Source organism: Vollenhovia emeryi, unplaced genomic scaffold (assembly GCF_000949405.1).
Source record: "Vollenhovia emeryi isolate VEMERY1.0 unplaced genomic scaffold, V.emery_V1.0 DF939256.1, whole genome shotgun sequence".
In the NCBI taxonomy this organism is placed as follows: domain Eukaryota; kingdom Metazoa; phylum Arthropoda; class Insecta; order Hymenoptera; family Formicidae; genus Vollenhovia; species Vollenhovia emeryi.
Window position 1 is genome coordinate 145,060 of NW_011967110.1, and position 18,313 is coordinate 163,372.

Here is an 18,313-nt window from a genome sequence, read left to right on the forward strand (position 1 = left end):
AAAAATTTGAACCTCACTTTACTGTGAAAATCGGTGGTCATTTTTAACCTTCGAATTACGCTGTTAAAATACGTAGTGATTTGTAATTTTACTTCAAAACGTTAAAATTACCATTCAAATAAAATTATGTTTCCGTTAAATATTTTTTCAGTTTACTGTCCGATGTTAAAATTACATGATTTAACGGAAACATAATTTCATTTGAATGGTAATTTTAACGTTTTAAAGTAAAATTACAAATCACTTTGTATTTTAGCATCGTAAATCGAAGGTTAAAAATGACCACCGATTTTCACAGTAAAATGAGGTTCAAATTTTTATCAGTGCAGTTATGTGTCATCTACATCGCGCGGAATAAGCTTGGCGTAAGGAGTAGGAGTAAGGAAATAAATCAATTTTACTTCTTGCACCTACTTCAGCTCTTACGCTTACTTACAGCGGCTCAAAACGCCGTCGGCCAGTGTTACAAATATTTTAAAAATCATGCCTGTATTTTAGCTCCCTCACACCAAAAGCTAAAGATTATGGTTCTCTCTTACTCCTTACGCCAGGCTTGCTCCACGCATTGTAGACGTCGTCAGTCAATCGCGACAATTTTGAGTTTTACGTATCAAGTGTCACGTCATCGTCGTCGTGGTATCGAGAGACGAATCTAGATCTCGGGGTTCGGAATCGAATTACAAACGCGAGGCGCGAGTCGTCTCCGTCGCCGAACTCCGCGAATAAAGAGCTTCTCGCGCGTCAGAGATGTGTGCGCATTTCGAATGCACCGCTCGGCTAATGCGTCGCCTAAGGGCCGACAATCGTGTCGTTAAGGGTGTCGGATCCACAGGCGACGTAACGACGATACTATTCAACGCTGTTGGACAATATGCTTGTTAAAAACCGCACGAACCTAACGGAGCGCGTACGTGCCGCGCAGAAGGGAGGATCGTTTTCGAGCTTGAAACCGCAAAACCGCTCTCCAAGGTGGCGAGGTCCGCGTCGCGGGGGACCGGCCTTCGGGGTATTCGGGCCCTACGAATATACGGCGGCAGGACACTCGCGTGACGCAAGCGGGCCCTCTTATCTGCGCAGTCTTAAGAATCCTAATTTCGTTTTGTCCAAGTTTTTGTCGTGAACTAGTCCTGCGGCCCCTCGATGTACGAAAAGGAAAAGGACGCCTGTCGTCGAATAAATAGATCTAGAAAACCACTACAACTGTCGCTGCGGTCTTGTCCGACAGGAGCCGATAGGAGCGACCGTGCGGGATAAGAATTCGGGGCGAACAAAAGCCTGTGTTTTTTCAACACTTTCACATGAAAGTTATGTCGATTGTTTAAAGCCCGGTTTTTCATTTTCTGATCAAGATGCCGTGGTTTAATTTACCGACAGAGTCGCATACAGTTTTTGCGTTTGTAAATCTTATTTTATTGACTTTTATACACGAAATAATACCAGAGCGGTGTGTGGACTGCACAGTAGAACATTTTCATATAAAAAACATTAAGGTTTGAAGTCTAATTCGTATCGTATTATGTCCTTGAAATTTTCAATTATCCCGTCGGAGTTCAGCCGTCACTCCAGCATCCCCTTAACCAGAAGTTAGTCGACTCTCTATCATTATCTAAGAAGAGACAGAGAACGTGACCTCTGCGGTTAGCAGTTAATCAGAAAATGAAGAGCCGGGCCTGAATGAAAATTGTCGATATTGCCGATTGACGACGTTTTAATGGAAACGTACATTTCATATATAATTTTATATAATAAATATATAAAATACACGAACGTATTTTATATATTGAATGATAGAGATGAATTAAGGCTTGAAAATATTATACGCGTAGATTCCTGCGAATATATTTTTACACGTTCCAATACCGTCGGGTGTCTTTCCAAATACAGATCTCAGAGAACGAACGGAAAATGGCGGTTATTTCAATAGCATCGTTAATCACAAAGTAATTAAGACGTATTGGCAAATCGATCCTCACAGACTTTTGGATATAATCTTGCTCCTTGAAATCTCCAATATTCATGTCTCGCGTTTTCTAGACCGTAGAACCCATTTAAATTTAGCAACGAGCATCAATTAATTAATCTTCGCTTTAACGGAAGAGCCTGCGTGACTTTTCTTACGTATGTATATGTAAGTATGATAAATTGGTATAAAGACACGTCGATCAATTTCCACGTTTGTCTGGCAGCGCGTTATCTCGATGTATTATCTATTCGCGCGCGGCTCAGATTAATATCGTACCGGTCAATCGCCACATAAGGAACGCGAGGACCCCGCTGATCTGACTGGACACGAAAACCTGGTACGCAGGTGTTCGCTGTAATCGCCGCGCGATTACAGCCAATAATACATGAATTCCCGCGTAGATCAGCAGGATTGTCAGGCACAGAAAAAGAGGCGACGCTCTCTTCGGCATCAGTCCGTTCAGTGTTGTCGTAATCGCACATGTTACGTCGTTCAGTTTCCCCGGTGCTCGATACGCCGGTGTCCTCGCGGTCGTTTCCGTCGGAGCCGGCGACGCGATTTTTATCAAGGGCGCTGACGCGCTCGTCTTCTCGGCTCTCGGCCTCGGCGGTTCTCCGAGCAGCTCCAATCTGTCCGGCGACAGGATTTGCCGTATGATCGCGGGAACGTCGGCCTCTTTGTATCGGGGGGTCTTTGAGATTCTGACGAGAGCGATCTTAGTCAAGGACGAGGACGATCTGGAGATCGATGTACTGTCCGTCGAAGTCATGGATGCAACAGAGGTGTCCGCCTTCAAAGAACTTAGCAGCGTTATTTGAGAAAACTCGTCCGGCAAGGGTATGTCTTTCTCCGGCGCGGCAATCCCAGTCATATCGGGTTTCTGACGGCGACGATGATGATGATGATGACGGTGATGATGGTGATGATGAGCTTTTAGTGGATTGCACGGTCCTGGACACACCATTGGCCGACCTCGACAGGCATGTCGAGGCGGATCCATCATCCTCAATCTTCTCTGTCGGTTCGACTAAGCTTGCGTCTGGCACAGGAATAATTAGAACAGAATTATAGCGCGCGCGCGCGCGCATTGTGGAGTTATCAAGAGTTACGTGTAACACAGTATTTTCTCAAATAAAATAACGAGGGGTCTTGTATGCGCCGGGTATTCGGCCGTATCGCGTCTCGCGCAGTTCGCAATTATGTAATAAATATTACGATGCGAAATGGCGCGATTGCGTTTCAGGGTAAACGTATCTCCCCAGTGCGTACGCCCAGCCTAAGCACTTCGAGCGATAAACTGACCGAAGTCCGGCTTTGCGCTGTGAAAAAAAATCGCTATTGATGTATCCGACGTATCTGTTCGCGGAAAATGCCCATAAATACCCGTGTCCTTCCACAAAGCGCGTAAATCACAGGCACGAGTTCATTGCGTGTGGTCGTAGCGAGGACGTACATTGTTGGGCGGGCAAAACCTCTCGGTCGGGGGCCCGGGGATGAAGGTCAGGCTGCAGTTTTCCCTGCCAGCGGGAAATTTCTGGGCCTGCACATCGTTCAACGAAGGCGCGTGCAGCCGGACGTTTCTCGAAGTGTTGAAAGGTCAACTGCAGACGCGTTCGGTCCGAAATTGAAACTCTGCTTTTGTGACCAAGTCCGAGGTGGGGGGAGATGGCTGTTTTCCTTGTACTGTCTAGTAAATTCGACACGACCAAGTGAAACACATTGCCACGAGAAATAACATTGGGAAGAAATATATAATAAGCTTGGCGGGGGCAAAGAGACTCGACGGTTTTCTTATTTTCGCGACGAGTGAATCTCGCAGGGCCGCCGTTGCTTAAAAAGAGGGAGCGAGATCGTGAAAACTTGGGAAAGCGTCTTAACCGTGTTTCAAGCAGAAAGTTATACCGCGGCGAAACGTTTACGCTGCTGAGGAAAACTTGTTGCAGGCGGTGTTCTATAATTAATAACTTGTACCGTTGCGAGACTGCAACGATCGTGAAAGCGGTCACGAAGTGCAAAGGTTTTACCTTGATTTTGCTACGTCATTTTGCGATTACTAGGTTACGATATCAATCCGCGGCGATAGAGATCGATGGGAGACTCGTTTTTGTTTGTCGCTTTCAAGCAATTTACAATTTACGCTGACATGTCTCGGCTACGCTATAATTATATAGTTGTAATTACCTAGGTTTATACCGAGTGTTTTTCTCATTCCGCTTCAACACCGCGTTTTACGCGTATAAACTGTAATTAAAACTAATTAAAGAAAATCCCTATTTCTATATCTCGCGAGATATAATTTATTTATTCAAATAGGCTTCCAATTATTCAGAATAAATTAGTTTATCGTGATTATTATTCGCCACTACATTGTTTCCGCATGTGCGTTCTTTCACAGACGGATGTTTCCGACGTGCCGAGTGTCCTTCACTGGACTGAAGCCAGAAGGCCGTTACGCAGTATTGATGGACATCGTGCCGGTCGACAACAAGAGGTACCGATACGCCTATCATCGTAGCTGTTGGCTGGAAGCCGGCAAAGCCGACCCGCCGGCGCCCGCGCGACTCTACTCGCATCCCGATTCACCCTTCACCGGCGAGCAACTGCGGAAACAGGTTGTTTCCTTCGAGAAAGTGAAGCTGACGAACAACGACATGGACAAGCACGGCCAGGTGAGAGGATTATCTAAATCTGCCGGTGGCAATCAACTCGGGTGTCACCGAGTTCGATTCCAGCGGTAACTCGTTTTTAGAACGTCTCTTTCGAGGACGCGTCCCTTCAAAGCCCCAAAGTCAAAGTTAGCCGCGAACAAGTATCGGCATTTTTATTTATTTCTACAATTTTTTGTTTAATATCGAGACGACCGGCTGTTATTCCCATTTGCGATTACTCACGTTTACATGCAGACAGCTATTAACATCTCGCGGCTATTTCAACTAGATATATTTCTAACCAGAGATTCATGCGATCTGAATATCTCGGGCGATCTTTTTAAAGGTCCATCACGCGCTCGGTGCAATCCCAGCAAGTCAATTCGGCAGGTCCGAGCGGTTGAACGTTCACGCGCGTCGCCAACGAAGCGTGTGAGAGATCGGCCGCCGATCTCCATATAATCTTCGTAGAATAATTTCGCAAGATTTTCCTCCCCCCTCCCCCCGGCGCGCGCAGAAATTGTCGGCGATAAGGCGCTCCATGCACCCCGGCCATTACGCCGTTCTGTAATTTGCGCCTGCCTTTCAGCGGATGCGTAATTCCTGGGTCGCGGCGTATCTCCCCTTTATTTCGGAGTTTAGCGCACAATGGCCGCCGGACGCGAAATGTCGGAACCGTCGGACATGCTACCGCTATTACGTGACGTGACCCCCGTTCCCCGCGCGTTCGATTACGCCCCCCGAGGGTATATAATCCGCGAGTATAACACCGCAGACGATTATATTCGGACTTTAAAGGAAATTCCTGGCTGGAGAAAAGACGAAAGGGGGGACGCTCTCCTTGGGGAAAGTTTCCCCCCTCTCTCTCTCTCTCTCTTTCTACGATTCCCTTCGGGACGCTTGAAGATCGAGTCTTAAATTAAAACACTGTTGAAATAAACAGTCCGTCTGGACCGTCGCGCCTCCGTAAATTCGACGGCTGAACAAGCGGCCCGGCCTAACGTACGACGTTGGCGATGCTCGCACAGTGTCGTTTTTCACGCCCTCATATCAATTCCCTCGGCCTCCTCTCACGTTCTCGCTCGCGTGATCGTTGACGAGTCCTCGAGTGGCCGCGCGCGCCGAAAATGGCCTCGTAAAACGAACGCGCCGGGACATACCCCATCAGGGTGGGAGCGTGGGCCCCGTGGGTTATCATCGTGGCGCGGCTCGTTAATCGTGGGCGTCGATGTTGCCCGTGGAACGGTAATATTCCATCCACGCCGTTGTCACCGTCGTCGCTGGCCGTCGATCGATGACGAGCCATTCTCTCCCGCCGGAACGTGTTCCATCCACGGGAACGAACGTGCCATTGGCAGCGCGGGAAAGAATTTATTCCAAATTGCGCAGCCGGGGCGAGCCGAGGGGGGGAAAGTAAAAAAAACCCTGGTAAATTTTTCAGTAACACGTAAATCGCGGGGAAGAAGGCGGGCGAGCCGTTTAACACGGTGAGGATTAAGGGGACGAAAATTCCGCCGCGGAATCGCGGTCGATCGGCTATAATTTCGAGCATTTACGCGCAAAGTCGCCGCGCCGATAAGCCGATATTGAGGAGAAAATTTCAGACCGCGCGAGGCCGCGCGGCGATAAAACGCCGTCTCCTTTCCCGATAAAGAGACGTCGCAGGCGCGAAGTCGCCGCGCGATAATGAAAAGTTGAAGTTCATGGGAAAGAGGCGGAGTAACGGCCGCGCAGAACGGCGGGTATTACAACGGGAAATATTGTTAACCGAACGCGGTCTCGGCGGACCAACAGTTTTAGATCAGATCGAGCCGAAAATAATATATTACGCAACCATGCAAAATATCCTTTGGGGGCGGATTCTTTCGCGTCTCAAAAAATATTTTTCATAGATAAACAGAACGGATTTTTCCGGTTAGACTTCTAAACTTCATTCCAACGACGCCATGCTGTTCTCTGATTTAATCCGATTAGTGGAAACTAGTCGGTCTTTACCATAGACATAGTAAACATAGATAGAGCGTTCCATTGAATAAGCTGAAGCTTACGAAGAGAGAGACAGAGAAGATTTAAGATTTTCTTTTTCTGTTTTACCATCGTGACAAGGGAGAATCACGCCTGTGTAGTACTGCACAGGCACGATTCTTTTCTTTGACAATGGTGCAAGACAGAGAAAGAAAGTCTTCTCAAATCCCCCCCCTCTCTCTCTTTCTCTTTCTTCACAAGCCTCAGCTTATTCAATGGGACGCTTAGTCTATATTTACTATGTCTATGGTCTGTACACAAAGCCACATAAATTACACAAGTGTTTTCATGAATTGACAGTACTATATTGCAAAAGATACAGAATCACTCCAGCATCCCTTTAACAAATGGTACTTTTTACCATTTAATAATATCGAGCTTACCGAAATTTCAACGCAGATAATTGATTGCCAGCTGGATTAGAGTTTACGTTATACCGCGCTGCGAATTGTTTCGATGGCAACACGTATTGTCGCATACTCTCTCTCTTTCTCATGCGTTTCGCATCTTTTACATGCAGAGAGATGCGAATACCTTCCGATAACACTCGCGTTATTACGCGACTCGGGTGAACGAAAGAAATGCCTCGACGAATTTCGAGGCTGACGACGCCTCGCGGTTTGATTCGCGAATGAGCGATGCGCGCGTCGATTCTTCGCCGAGGCGGTTTCCCGCTTATTAACGTGGGAACTCGAAACCGCGTAGAATAAATGCGCGAATTTACGGCGCGATTCTCGCCTTTACCGCGAGATTGGCGATAAACCGCGCGAAACTTAATATTCCGCTATTTCTCCCGGCGTCTCGTTGCGAACGTTCGATAAAAGTTAATCCTCAGCCTGAAATATCTCTTTTATTCCTTAATTGGAAACACGCGTTTCACGCGTGTCCCGCACGGCACGGACAAGGACGGGGGACGATCGAGAGATCGCTAAATCCGAGGCATATCGAGTTCCTTAAGAACAATGATGCTCGCAACGTTCGATACGAATAACGCTAGCAAGATGGCAAAATATTTCCGGGAAACAATTTTACACGCTTAAATCTTGGTCCACGAGATCATATAAAGACTACATGGAGAGAATTGCCTTTGAAAATTTACCTTGAAAATCGTGTAATTGTGGGACAACGTGGCATTTCAAAGAACTTTATGAGAGTTTTTTGAAATTTTACCATACATTTTACTAATAAAATTTTTTATGAGAGTTTTTTTTAACTTTTACCATACCTTTTACTAGCAATTATACTAATAAAATGTGTGCTGAGTATACTTACTAGTAAAAGGTATCGTAAAACTTCAAAAAACTCTCATAAAATTCTTCGAAATGCTACGTTGTTCCACGATTACATGATTTTTGGGATAAATTTTAAGAGAAAATTCTCTCCGTGTATCGAATCGACCGCAGATTCCTGATATAGCTAACAGAAATTTTCGGTCGAACATACTTCGACAATCGCGCAAACAATTAATAATTGTAATAATCGCCGGTACTCGTCTCGTTTTCAATCGCCTCTAATTCGAAAACTAAAGCCACCGGCGCATGATACTATTTTTCCTACTGGATTGCTTACGAGAACCAATAAGAATGCGGAGTTTTAGATCAGGTGACTTAAGGCCAAATCCTGATTGGCTCTCGTAAGCAATGCAGTAGGAAGAATCGTGTGCCGTTGGCTTAAATGTCTACACGTTCATAAAAAAAAACAAACAAAAAAAACAGAGATCGTTCTCTCCTTTCTTCAACGCTACCCTATTTATCGCAAACTTATCACTAAACATTGTCAGAAAGTTAATCCTCGCTCTCGTGCACTCTCGGGATCCGGAAAATGTCCCGGGGTCTCTCGGGACCGTAAAAACTGGGACCCTATGGGGAGGACGGCGTCGCTCGCCTCGGGAGGGTGCAGCGGGCCACCGGGTGACAAGAAGGGAGAAAGAGGGGGGGAGGGGACCCCGCGCTAGCTTGGGAGCATGCCCATAATGTTGCGGGTATTATAGGCGGTTCGTGGCCGGTGTCGTAGGTGGTGTATAGTAGGTAGTGCGAGAAGACGGCGTTGCCTATAAGCTAATAAATTGAACGGATGTTTGCCCCGAGCTTTTGTCATGATGATCACGGGTAGCCCACGCCTGGGCCCCGTCGAGCACCTTTTGAATCTCTCTCGAGACGGCTTCGGTCGTTTCTGCCCTCGCCTCGCCCCGCCTCGCCTCGACCGGAGGTGGACGGCGCGTGTAAACGCGCGCGTGAATGCTTTTCGGAGCTTTATCCGCGCGAGGAGGATAAATCGTAGAAATGATAATCACGATGGGCGATTTCCTGTCTCTTCGCCGCAAATATCCCCCACGTTTTTTTCACCCTTCCCTCCTCCTTTACGCGATTTACTCGGATGACTCGGTAACCGTTGCGCTCGCGGTACTTCAACGCCGTTGCGAGGGAAGAGCGAGCGCATTTAACCGCGTAGGCCCTTGTTAACTTTGCGAGACCGAGCGAAAGATTGCGCGAGTCTAGTGCTTTTGACGAACGGAGACGCAACGGGGGGAAGGGCGGAGGTTCATGTCTTGAGATGTTCAGGGAATTTTCCGTGTAATTGTTGGTATCTGCTGAATGCGCCTTTGTCGCGAAGTACTCTGGGAAAAAAAAGACGGCAACCCATTTTGGGGCCCACAATTAGTCATCGAATTATTTGGATTGTTCGCAACTCTAATCTTTTACGAATTTGACCCCGCGTAACTAAAAATCGCAATTAGCTATTCCGTCTATATCCAAGACTTTAAAGCAATCAAACAGAACTAATCGATTCTCTCAATTAGTTCTGTCGATATTCGGTAACGCAAAGATAATTTTCACTCAAGAGACACTAACCGAAATGTCAAGTTGCTTAAGTACAAAAGAAACGGTCAAAATTTTTCTAACTAAAAATCGCAATTAGCTATTCTGTCTGTATCCAAGATTTTAAAGCAATACTAATCGATTCTCTCAATTATCTGTCGATATTCAGTAACGCAAAGATAATTTTCACTTAAGAGACACTAATTACCGATATGTTAAGTTGCTTAACTACCAAAAAAGCGGTCGAAATTTTTCCCAGACTAGTGTTACGACCAATCCAAATAATTCGATTACTAAGTGTGGGCCCAAGTGTGGGCCCCAAAATGGGTTGCCAACTGTCTTCCTTTCCCAGAGTAGCCCAAGTTTATTGCTCTATTCGGTGTTTAGTCTCTTAAAGAGTAGACAATTCTTCAAAAGTGGAAACTTTCCTCCCCTTGCAAACGCAATTTCTTGCGAATTCGCGCTCGATCCATTTAATTCGCTGAATACACGCGTAGCTGAATACAGTTAGCGGCGTTCCACATATAAATCAACGTGACATTAGATACGCGAGAGGAAGATTATTAACAGTTCTCGCTCGGATACCGCTGTCACGACTTAATGCTCGACACATGCGTTATCTTTAATGGCGATATCGCTGGCCGGCTGTATCGTAACGCTCGTCGCGATGTTCGCTCATTGATACCGCTCGTAAAAGTAGTCATAATACCCGTCAGTATATGAATTCTACGGTCTCCCCGCGCGCCGAGTGGGCGAATACGCAAATACAAACTGTCAATAAGCATAAAATAACAAGTAGGTCCGAGAGCGGCCCCCTCGGCCGAGGAGTATCACTCCCAACCGGCCGACGTGCTTTTCGAGAGATGTTTGAGGCTCAATCGTTCTTGTAACAATCCTCTCAAAAGGCGTTTTTCATTCTCCGTCACGGTCGATTTGCGTTAAACTACGATCGGAAACAATTCGCAAGTGCAGTCGGCTCCGAGGGAGGGAAGAGAGAGAGAGAGAAAAGAAGAAGAAGAAACCCCCCCCCCCCCACCGAAACGAAAGGGGGACTCGCTGCCGAGAGGGAGAGGATCGAGCCGAGCCTCTTCGTGACGGGGAACCCCGGGCACTCCATCCCGGTTGTATCCGGCAATTGCCAAACACCCTGTACGCGCGCAGAGAAACACTGGCGAGGAACGGAGAACAGACACACCGGTTGAAAGCGGTCGGCCGAGCCGGGCGAGCCACGCAACGCGCCAGTCAACTCAACTCGACGACTCGAGTGGTAGGGAACATTCCTCCGCTACGGCCACTATTTCATCGTTTCGTATGACGCGATATTATAAGACCCCCGCCTGCGCGACTCGGCTACTACACGGTGGTCCAAAAGCGGCCATCCACCTGCGCGCGAGCGCGCCTCCGGCACTCGAGGGGACTCTTCTCTCCCGCTTCTCTCCTATCGCGGAGGCCGCGCGTGAAATTCACCTTCCCGTTCACCGCGGCCTCTCCCCCTCGCGGCGGTGTCACCGCCGTTATTTCGTTAGCTGCGATCCCTCGTCTAGGAAATTTACTCGCGCAACCGTCAGCGGTTCGACGCGTGCACCGCGGGAACGCGAGTATTAATCCTCCGCTTCCGGTCGCACTCGTAGCGCCCCGCGTTACGAGCGTGGCGTGCGCGCCCATGCCACGCACGCGTTTTACGACCAGTTAAGGCCGGGCCGTGTCTCTCATACGTTTCATATAAAAATATTTCTAATAAACGCGCCCTCGGTTTTTTCACACAATTTTTCAAGGGCCACAATTGCACGCGGCTCTCGCGTCCCTTTCTACCAGTGCGGATTAGCTTCGATCGCGGTTCAACTCACTTTGCGTCCTTTTCTAGTTTTACAAAATTGAAAAGAGACTAGAGTTAATCTGCACCGGTAGAAACCGGGCGTCAGTCCCACACATTCCTCTGCGTTTCTCAGATATGGGCCTTGTGACTTTTACTAAATCCCACACAGCACAGATGGTTGCAGTTACATTGCAGAAACGTGGCAATCTTGCACATTGCAGTGCAATGTTGCGGAGACATTGCAGGGATATAAAATTGCAAACTTTCAATAGCAATATTGCAGCAATGTTTCGAAAGTAATGAAAGTACTATATTTTCTATTTAAAAAATTTTTCTAATTACGAGAATTTTATAATGTTATTTTCGTTGATACCAATAATGCGCGAATTATTAAGTACTTGATCAGTGCGGTGTTGCTCGCAATCTCCATCTATTGCGAAGCGACATAACCTCCTTAGGTTGCTTCGCAATAGCTTGCTATGCATTAAAAAAGACCCGGATATATGTGTAATTAATAAATTCTCTGCTTATGTGTAACAACAAATTATTCCAAAAATATTGCACCGCAACATTGCTATAATGTTGCACCGCAATCTCTCTGAGGGCGGACATTTCAACGTCGCTGCAATCCTCCGGAAACGTTGCAGCAACGTTGCGCAACGTTGCTGCAACATTGCAATCTTGCGATGTAACATTTCTGCAATCCTCCTGCAATCTTTCTGTGCCGCGTGAATTGATATAACGCTCGATTTTTTTCCGTCGCTGAGAACAGAAGCGTCCCGTAGAGCGTTGGAAACGCGCGCGTCTGAGAAGGCAGCGCCGGGCGATTCCTGGCACGCCGTGGAAAACCACCGGCGGAGGTTTTACCTCGGCGAGCGGCGCCGTTCAGCTTTTGAAGAAGCCGGTACTTCTCCCGGAGCGCGGAAAAGAAGTTACCGCGGGAGAGATGTAAAGTTAATCTCCTTGAAATATCGCGGACGAGAAGGATTTGCCGTAATTACCGGTTGCTCGGTAAACACGCGGATAAAGTGCGCGCGGTGCAACGCTGATCGACAGGTGGGAAAACGTAGCGGCGCGATTGTCCTACACTCGTTTCTCGAGACTCGCCGTTGTTACCTGCCCTCCCCTCCCCCCCCCCTGCCCGCCCGCCCGCCCTCCGCCGTCTCTTCTCGCCGGTCTTTCTTCCTCCCGGACTCGTTCCTTTTTCTCGATCCCTTTCGCGGTCTTGCCACGGAGGAGAAAGTCATTTTCGAGCGACGGAATTTTTACGAGCCGACCGCGGAGAGCCGGAGCGCACGGTGTTGCGTATTCGAATCCGCAGTACATAAATAACAGCCGATAAATAAGTACCAACGATGTGCCTATCATATTATACGTAATTCAGACAGTTCCGTTGACTGCCGCGAGAAGCGGTATCGCGGGCCGATTTTGCAACGGCGAGTCTCGCGCAAGCGGATTGCGAGACCCGAACTTCGCGAACTCGCGGATCTGCAAAATTTACAAATCGGAAAAAGAAGCCGCTCCGGCCGCTTCGCAATTTGTCGGTGAGCGATCTCTGTCTAGTCTCACATGCGCAATGACACGAACTCGTGCGCGGGTATGTCGAATAATTGATATAACTCGATGCGTCCAACAATTTGTTCGCGCGGCGATCAACATTGCGGAGTTCGCGCGCGTCCTCGAGCGGAAGAAAAGTATCGCGCGCGGCTCGTTATTAATCGATACGAGTATAAACTGTCCTGAAAATGTACCGGCGCGATGTTTGATTACTCGGTGATAATTGCTCGGCGATAGATCTAAAGATAACGAAAAAAAAAGAGCAGAAAAACTGCAGCGATCGATTTCTTCTGCTCGCGGCTGACTCGGAGGAACAAAAACCCCGCGATCGACCCCGGCGAGTATCCCGGGCTAGAGAAAAACGTTCTCACGATATCGCGCGCGCGCGCACGCGGAGTGAGTTCTCTCGCTTAAGGGCGAGGTGTTGGGTTTCCTTCCCGCGGGAATGCCCGTGCGAGAGCGCCGGGATTGATAAATTAAGCGAAAAGTTCTGCAAAGGGGGGAAAAAAAAGGACAACGTTCACGCGTGTGCGTGCCTCGCTACTCGCGCGCTGAAGGGCCAAGCGGAGCGGATTGTTGTCCCGACAGGTTGGCGGCCGGTTGTTCCGCACGCGGCGGCGCGCAGGAGGCGAATAGAGACACCCCGGGACACCGGCAACGCGATCGCCTCTCCCGCCATAAAGCTGCTACCATCGGAAACGACTTCGCGGCGCCCTCCTCTCGCCGGGAGCCAGTTCCTCGCGGAATTAAATTCGGATCTTCATCGCGGCCGGAAACATTACTCCAGCCAACGCCTCGCGGCGCGAACGACATTCGCGATGATACCCCGGCGCTCCGCACGATTATACTCGCCGGCTCGGTCTTCTCCCCCCCCCTTTTTTTTCTTCTTATTTTCGGCTGTCCAATCCGGAAACCGGTGAGAGCCTCTTCCATTAATCCGACGCGATATTTTACGCGGAGTGTAATTAACACCTTCGCCAAATCCGCTGATTCCCGGGGGAACTTTTTCTCAGCGACACGATCCGCGAATAAGATAAGGAGAGCAAAGTCGACGGTGGATTCTGAAACGCGCGGTACAGGCCGGCGAGTACGTGGCGAGCGCGATTTGCGAAACCGCGCGAATTTAACGGGCGTTATAATCAATGAAGTGGCACCGGACACCTCTCCGCGAGCGAGGCCTCGCTCAATTACGCCCCTAGGCCGTTTAATTAATACGCCTATAATTCGCGGCCTTTGCGTAATTATATACGCTCACGTTGCGGGTATACTCCGCGCGCGGATCCGCATAATCCACGGGTCTGCTCCGGGCGCGCGTGGAAGCGGGACGGGGACGCGAGGGGGCGAGGAAACGCGGAGGACGGAGAGGACGAGCGCGAGAGCTCGTGAGAAAGGAGGAAAAAGAAAACGTACGATTTCCGTCGCCGCAACACAACCGAACTCGCTCTCGCGCGCATTCCGATCCGTGACGCGCGCGCGCGAGTGTGTGTGCGTACACGCATGTATTCCGGACGTCGCGACGTGGCGCGTTGTTTTTCGCCCGGCCGCGAGATCACCGGCGATATTTTTGAAAACTGGTTTAATGCTCGCGACAGGTAGCCGAGAGGCGCGCGAGTTTATTTGTCCGCCCCGGTAGCGCGCGGACTCGCGCCGCGCGAACCGCGCGCGTGATATTAATGCAAAGTTACCGAAGTGAGCGCGCTCGGCGGACTCCATTATACCCGGTTGTACCCTAAACGGCGACTCGCCCTCGTCCCTTCGGACCTTCGTCCGTCATTTTATTCCGCGCCGCGACGCGCTCGGAAATTTGCGCTCCCGCCGCGAGCCGCGGCGCCTTTCGGCGCGTCGCGTGAATGTGCGATAAATGTGCGGCGATCCAAATTGTACAATCAGAGCCACAAATGTAGCGTTTTCTGTTCCGCGTCCTGGCAAAAGTCCTGCGGTTTTTTTTTTTTACAATTGTCGGAACCTTCGATCGGAGACTCCGCGAAAGTTACCTTTACGCATTTTACACCAAGTATTGGGACTCTAAAAATATATAACCGTGATCTTTGGATTCTTCTCGCGCCTCTCTGAATCCGCAAATCCGCAAGTCCTTAATTTGTCAGACTTTCGGATCTTTTCTATCCTTGATTTTTATCGGATCCTGGTTATTTATGGTCCTTTAATCATCGCTGGAATTTACGGTCTTTTAAATCATCGCGAGTCCCCGCTGTGACTGATCTCTCCTTTTCGCGGAGATATTTAAATTTCCATTTTCGCTACAAAATCGCCGGCGGGATATCCCGCTACGCTATCTACGATATATAACATATCTAGAAACACGTTTGTATTAATTGAGACTCGGATTAACGATCGACCTGGCATTCCGTCGTGATTGCTATCTACCGGGCGTGGGGAGAAAAACGCCAATAAATCGCCCGTGTAATGCCGCTATCAACATGTATTACGTGGATGACGCGATCTTTGATAAATCGCCGCATGCAAATCGCGCCGGAGAGCGGATCGGTTTCTCGGTAGCCTTTCGTGGCTAATTATTACAAATGGACTCTAATCGATTGAACGGAAAAAGTATTTGCGTCGTTTACGGCACGCAAAGTGAGATTTTTTTGGGAGGAAAAACGTATTTACGCGAGAAACCTGACGATGTGGAAAAACAGGAAATCTCGCGGAGCGACGTGACTCGCAACATTGAGATTTAGACTGTGACATACGATCGTTGTATTTAATACTAAATATCAAGTAAAGGTTTAGAAATTAAATCTCGGAACGCTTAGCTTTGAAATCTTTAAACTTCTAACTCTGAATTTCTTAAAAGCCGCGCAACCCCGGGTCGTTTTGCCTTGGAATTTACCGATGTAATTTTCGCAACCCCGGGTCGTTTTGCCTTGGAATTTACCGATGTAATTTTCGCTCAGATGTTACAATATATTGACTTTATGTTTTCTTCTTCTTTATTTTTATTTTTTGAATTTTTTTAATGTAGAAAAATTGTTAAACGACGCCAACTGGCAAATTCTAATTAAAGAAATTTATTGGGAAAAATTGCCTGAGTGGTCCAACTGGTGAGACGCCCGCCTAGAGTGTACAATATTTTTGGCAATAAATTTCTTTACATTAGAATTTGCCAGTTAGCGTCGTTTAACAATTTTTCTACATTGGTTAATCATATACTGGCGTCAAACTCTTTACGTTAATTTTTTTAGTTGTATTTCTTTGCATTGAAGGTGACCCGGAGTGGATCAAAACGTTTGTATTTTACATTCTATTATTAAATTATCCATGACTATTTTAAATACTACGCCTTATTACCTGCATTAGCCTGCCTTTATACCCTCCACTGTTTTGTATATTTTGAGAGCCTAAATACACTGGATTTATAAATATATTAATTTTACTGGATCTCCGCATCTTCGACGTTTTGTGGAAACATTGTATGTTACAGTCTAATTCTCCATGTTTTTTCTTTAAAATCTCTCGGTTTCGAAGACACTATAATTATCGTTACAGGTGCCTTTGTTTGTTTTTAGAGAAATGGATTTTAATCGATAAACACTTTTATTTAGCTGTCAGCCGCGTATCGTAAATTATCTCCCGTGTTCGGCGCCACAATGTGGCTATTTATGTATTTGTCTTGAGCGCGAATGATCGTGGTGAGAACACGTCCCATCGACGAGGCGCGTTCTTACGATTGTAATCTACAATGTGTCGTAAAACTCCTACGGACACAATTTCGCCGTAGCGAAACGCGTGCCCGCATCGAGCCATCGTCTTTCCCGCATCCCGACGATCAACGAAATAAAAATACGTCCAAGAGGCGTGCAATTTGTACTCGCGAAGATAGCGAGGATACTTCATAAGGGTTCAACAATCGGCCGGATTACGAATCGAGTTGTCGGATGGTGAAACGACTGTCTCTGTTTCGCAGGACAAAGTATCCGTTTCATCGCTCGACAATAGCGATTTTCCCGAACGACTGAAGCCGTTGTTCGCACGCGTGCGATCCCGTTCTCGGGAAATCGAGACGATCGTCGAGTTTTTAAACCGGAATAAAGCCTACGCGGGGAGACTTCTCTTAAAATTTAGCCTGAAAATCACGTAATCGCGGGGCATTTCGCACATTTTTATGAGACTTTTTTTCACGTTTTACCAGTAATTATCCGTAGCATGTATTTTATTATTTTTCTAAAATGTCATGTAAACTTTCAAAAAAATCTTACACAGTTCTTCAAAGTGTCATGTTGGCCCACGATTATACATGACTTCCAAGGTGAAATTTGAGAGGAAATTCACTCCGCGTGTCACACAGTGCCAGACAATGAAAACAGGAACAGGCAATAGGATTTCCGATTCGTCGAAAATTCTATTCCTATTCCATATTACGCGTCGATACACAATCTCGAGTAAGCCGGAATTGGGTTATGTCCGTTATTCCCTATTTCTTACTGCCTGTTGCCTGGCATCGAAGTCGGCGATAATGTCGCGGATATGCGTGCACATATACACGCGCACAATAATACGCGTCCGTTTGTCCGCGTGTGCGCGTGTATATGGCCGGGGACCGAAGAGATCCGGTCGCGCGAACGGGACTTAAAAGTCAGGGCCGGGCGAGAAGGGCCCCCGAAAATGCCCAGAGACTCGCCCGGGCCACCTGCAGCCGTTAAGTCTCAACAGTTGCGGCACCGCAGCCGCCTCCATATTTCATATTAGCGATAATATATAAGTCCGGCTACCGTCGCACTCCCCCCCTTCCCCCCCTCTCTCTCTCTCGCGCCTCGGCCCCGTCCGTTCGCTCCGTCGCGCCGGAGAGACCCAGGCCTTCTCGGTTCTAGCTAGGATCATTCCCCGATGTATGCTAACGAGCCCGTCGGACCGGCTCGATTTCGGTAATTAGCGGCCGCGGCCGTCCGTCGTCTCCCGAGGTCTATTGAATTCACATCTGTCTCCGAAGGCAGTGTTTGTACAAACGCGCGGGCGACAGCCCGTGGCACACGCGGCCTCTTCTAATTTCGCGATTCCTCCGCGCGTAATTTACTCGAAACGCGTAATTTGGATATTCCCGCGCGGCTCACGAGATACGAGCGTCGCGTTTCATCTTCAACGTCTAATTAGTCTCTCTCTGCCTCTCTCGCGTTCCTCTCCCTCCCCCTCCCCGCCCTCTCGCAGGAGTTAATTTTAATCCGAACCATCCCCGGAGTCCTAATCACCCTGTACGTCTCGTCGCGCGGCGGATCGCGCCCCCCCCCCCTCTCCCGACCCCGAAAACGGCGAGGCGGAGGCAAACGCGCGGGGCGCGATGCGCGTGCGGCTGCTCGCGCGTTACACGATACCGTCGCGGGGAATTTGTTTCGTCGCGCCACATTGTTTCGGACAGGAAATCGATACGGGGGAACTTCGCCCCGGCCGTAGCGCCGCCCGCTATCCACGGTATCTATGTGTGTACCTGCGACAGAGCGTCTCTCCGCCGCGCCGCGCCGGCAGCGGGGGA

At 48.4% G+C, this 18,313-nt stretch overlaps 1 protein-coding gene across 1 annotated transcript in view; it reads left to right on the top strand.

The window, feature by feature from the left end:
- The window catches only part of LOC105559733 (T-box transcription factor TBX20-like), a 70,368-nt gene that overhangs the window by 27,767 nt on the left and 24,288 nt on the right, over positions 1 to 18,313 (top strand). Inside the window, exon 3 of the mRNA XM_012008256.1 lies at positions 4,359 to 4,632. Within this exon, the coding sequence (XP_011863646.1) occupies positions 4,359 to 4,632 (274 nt within the window). The remainder of the gene's footprint in view (positions 1 to 4,358; positions 4,633 to 18,313) is intronic.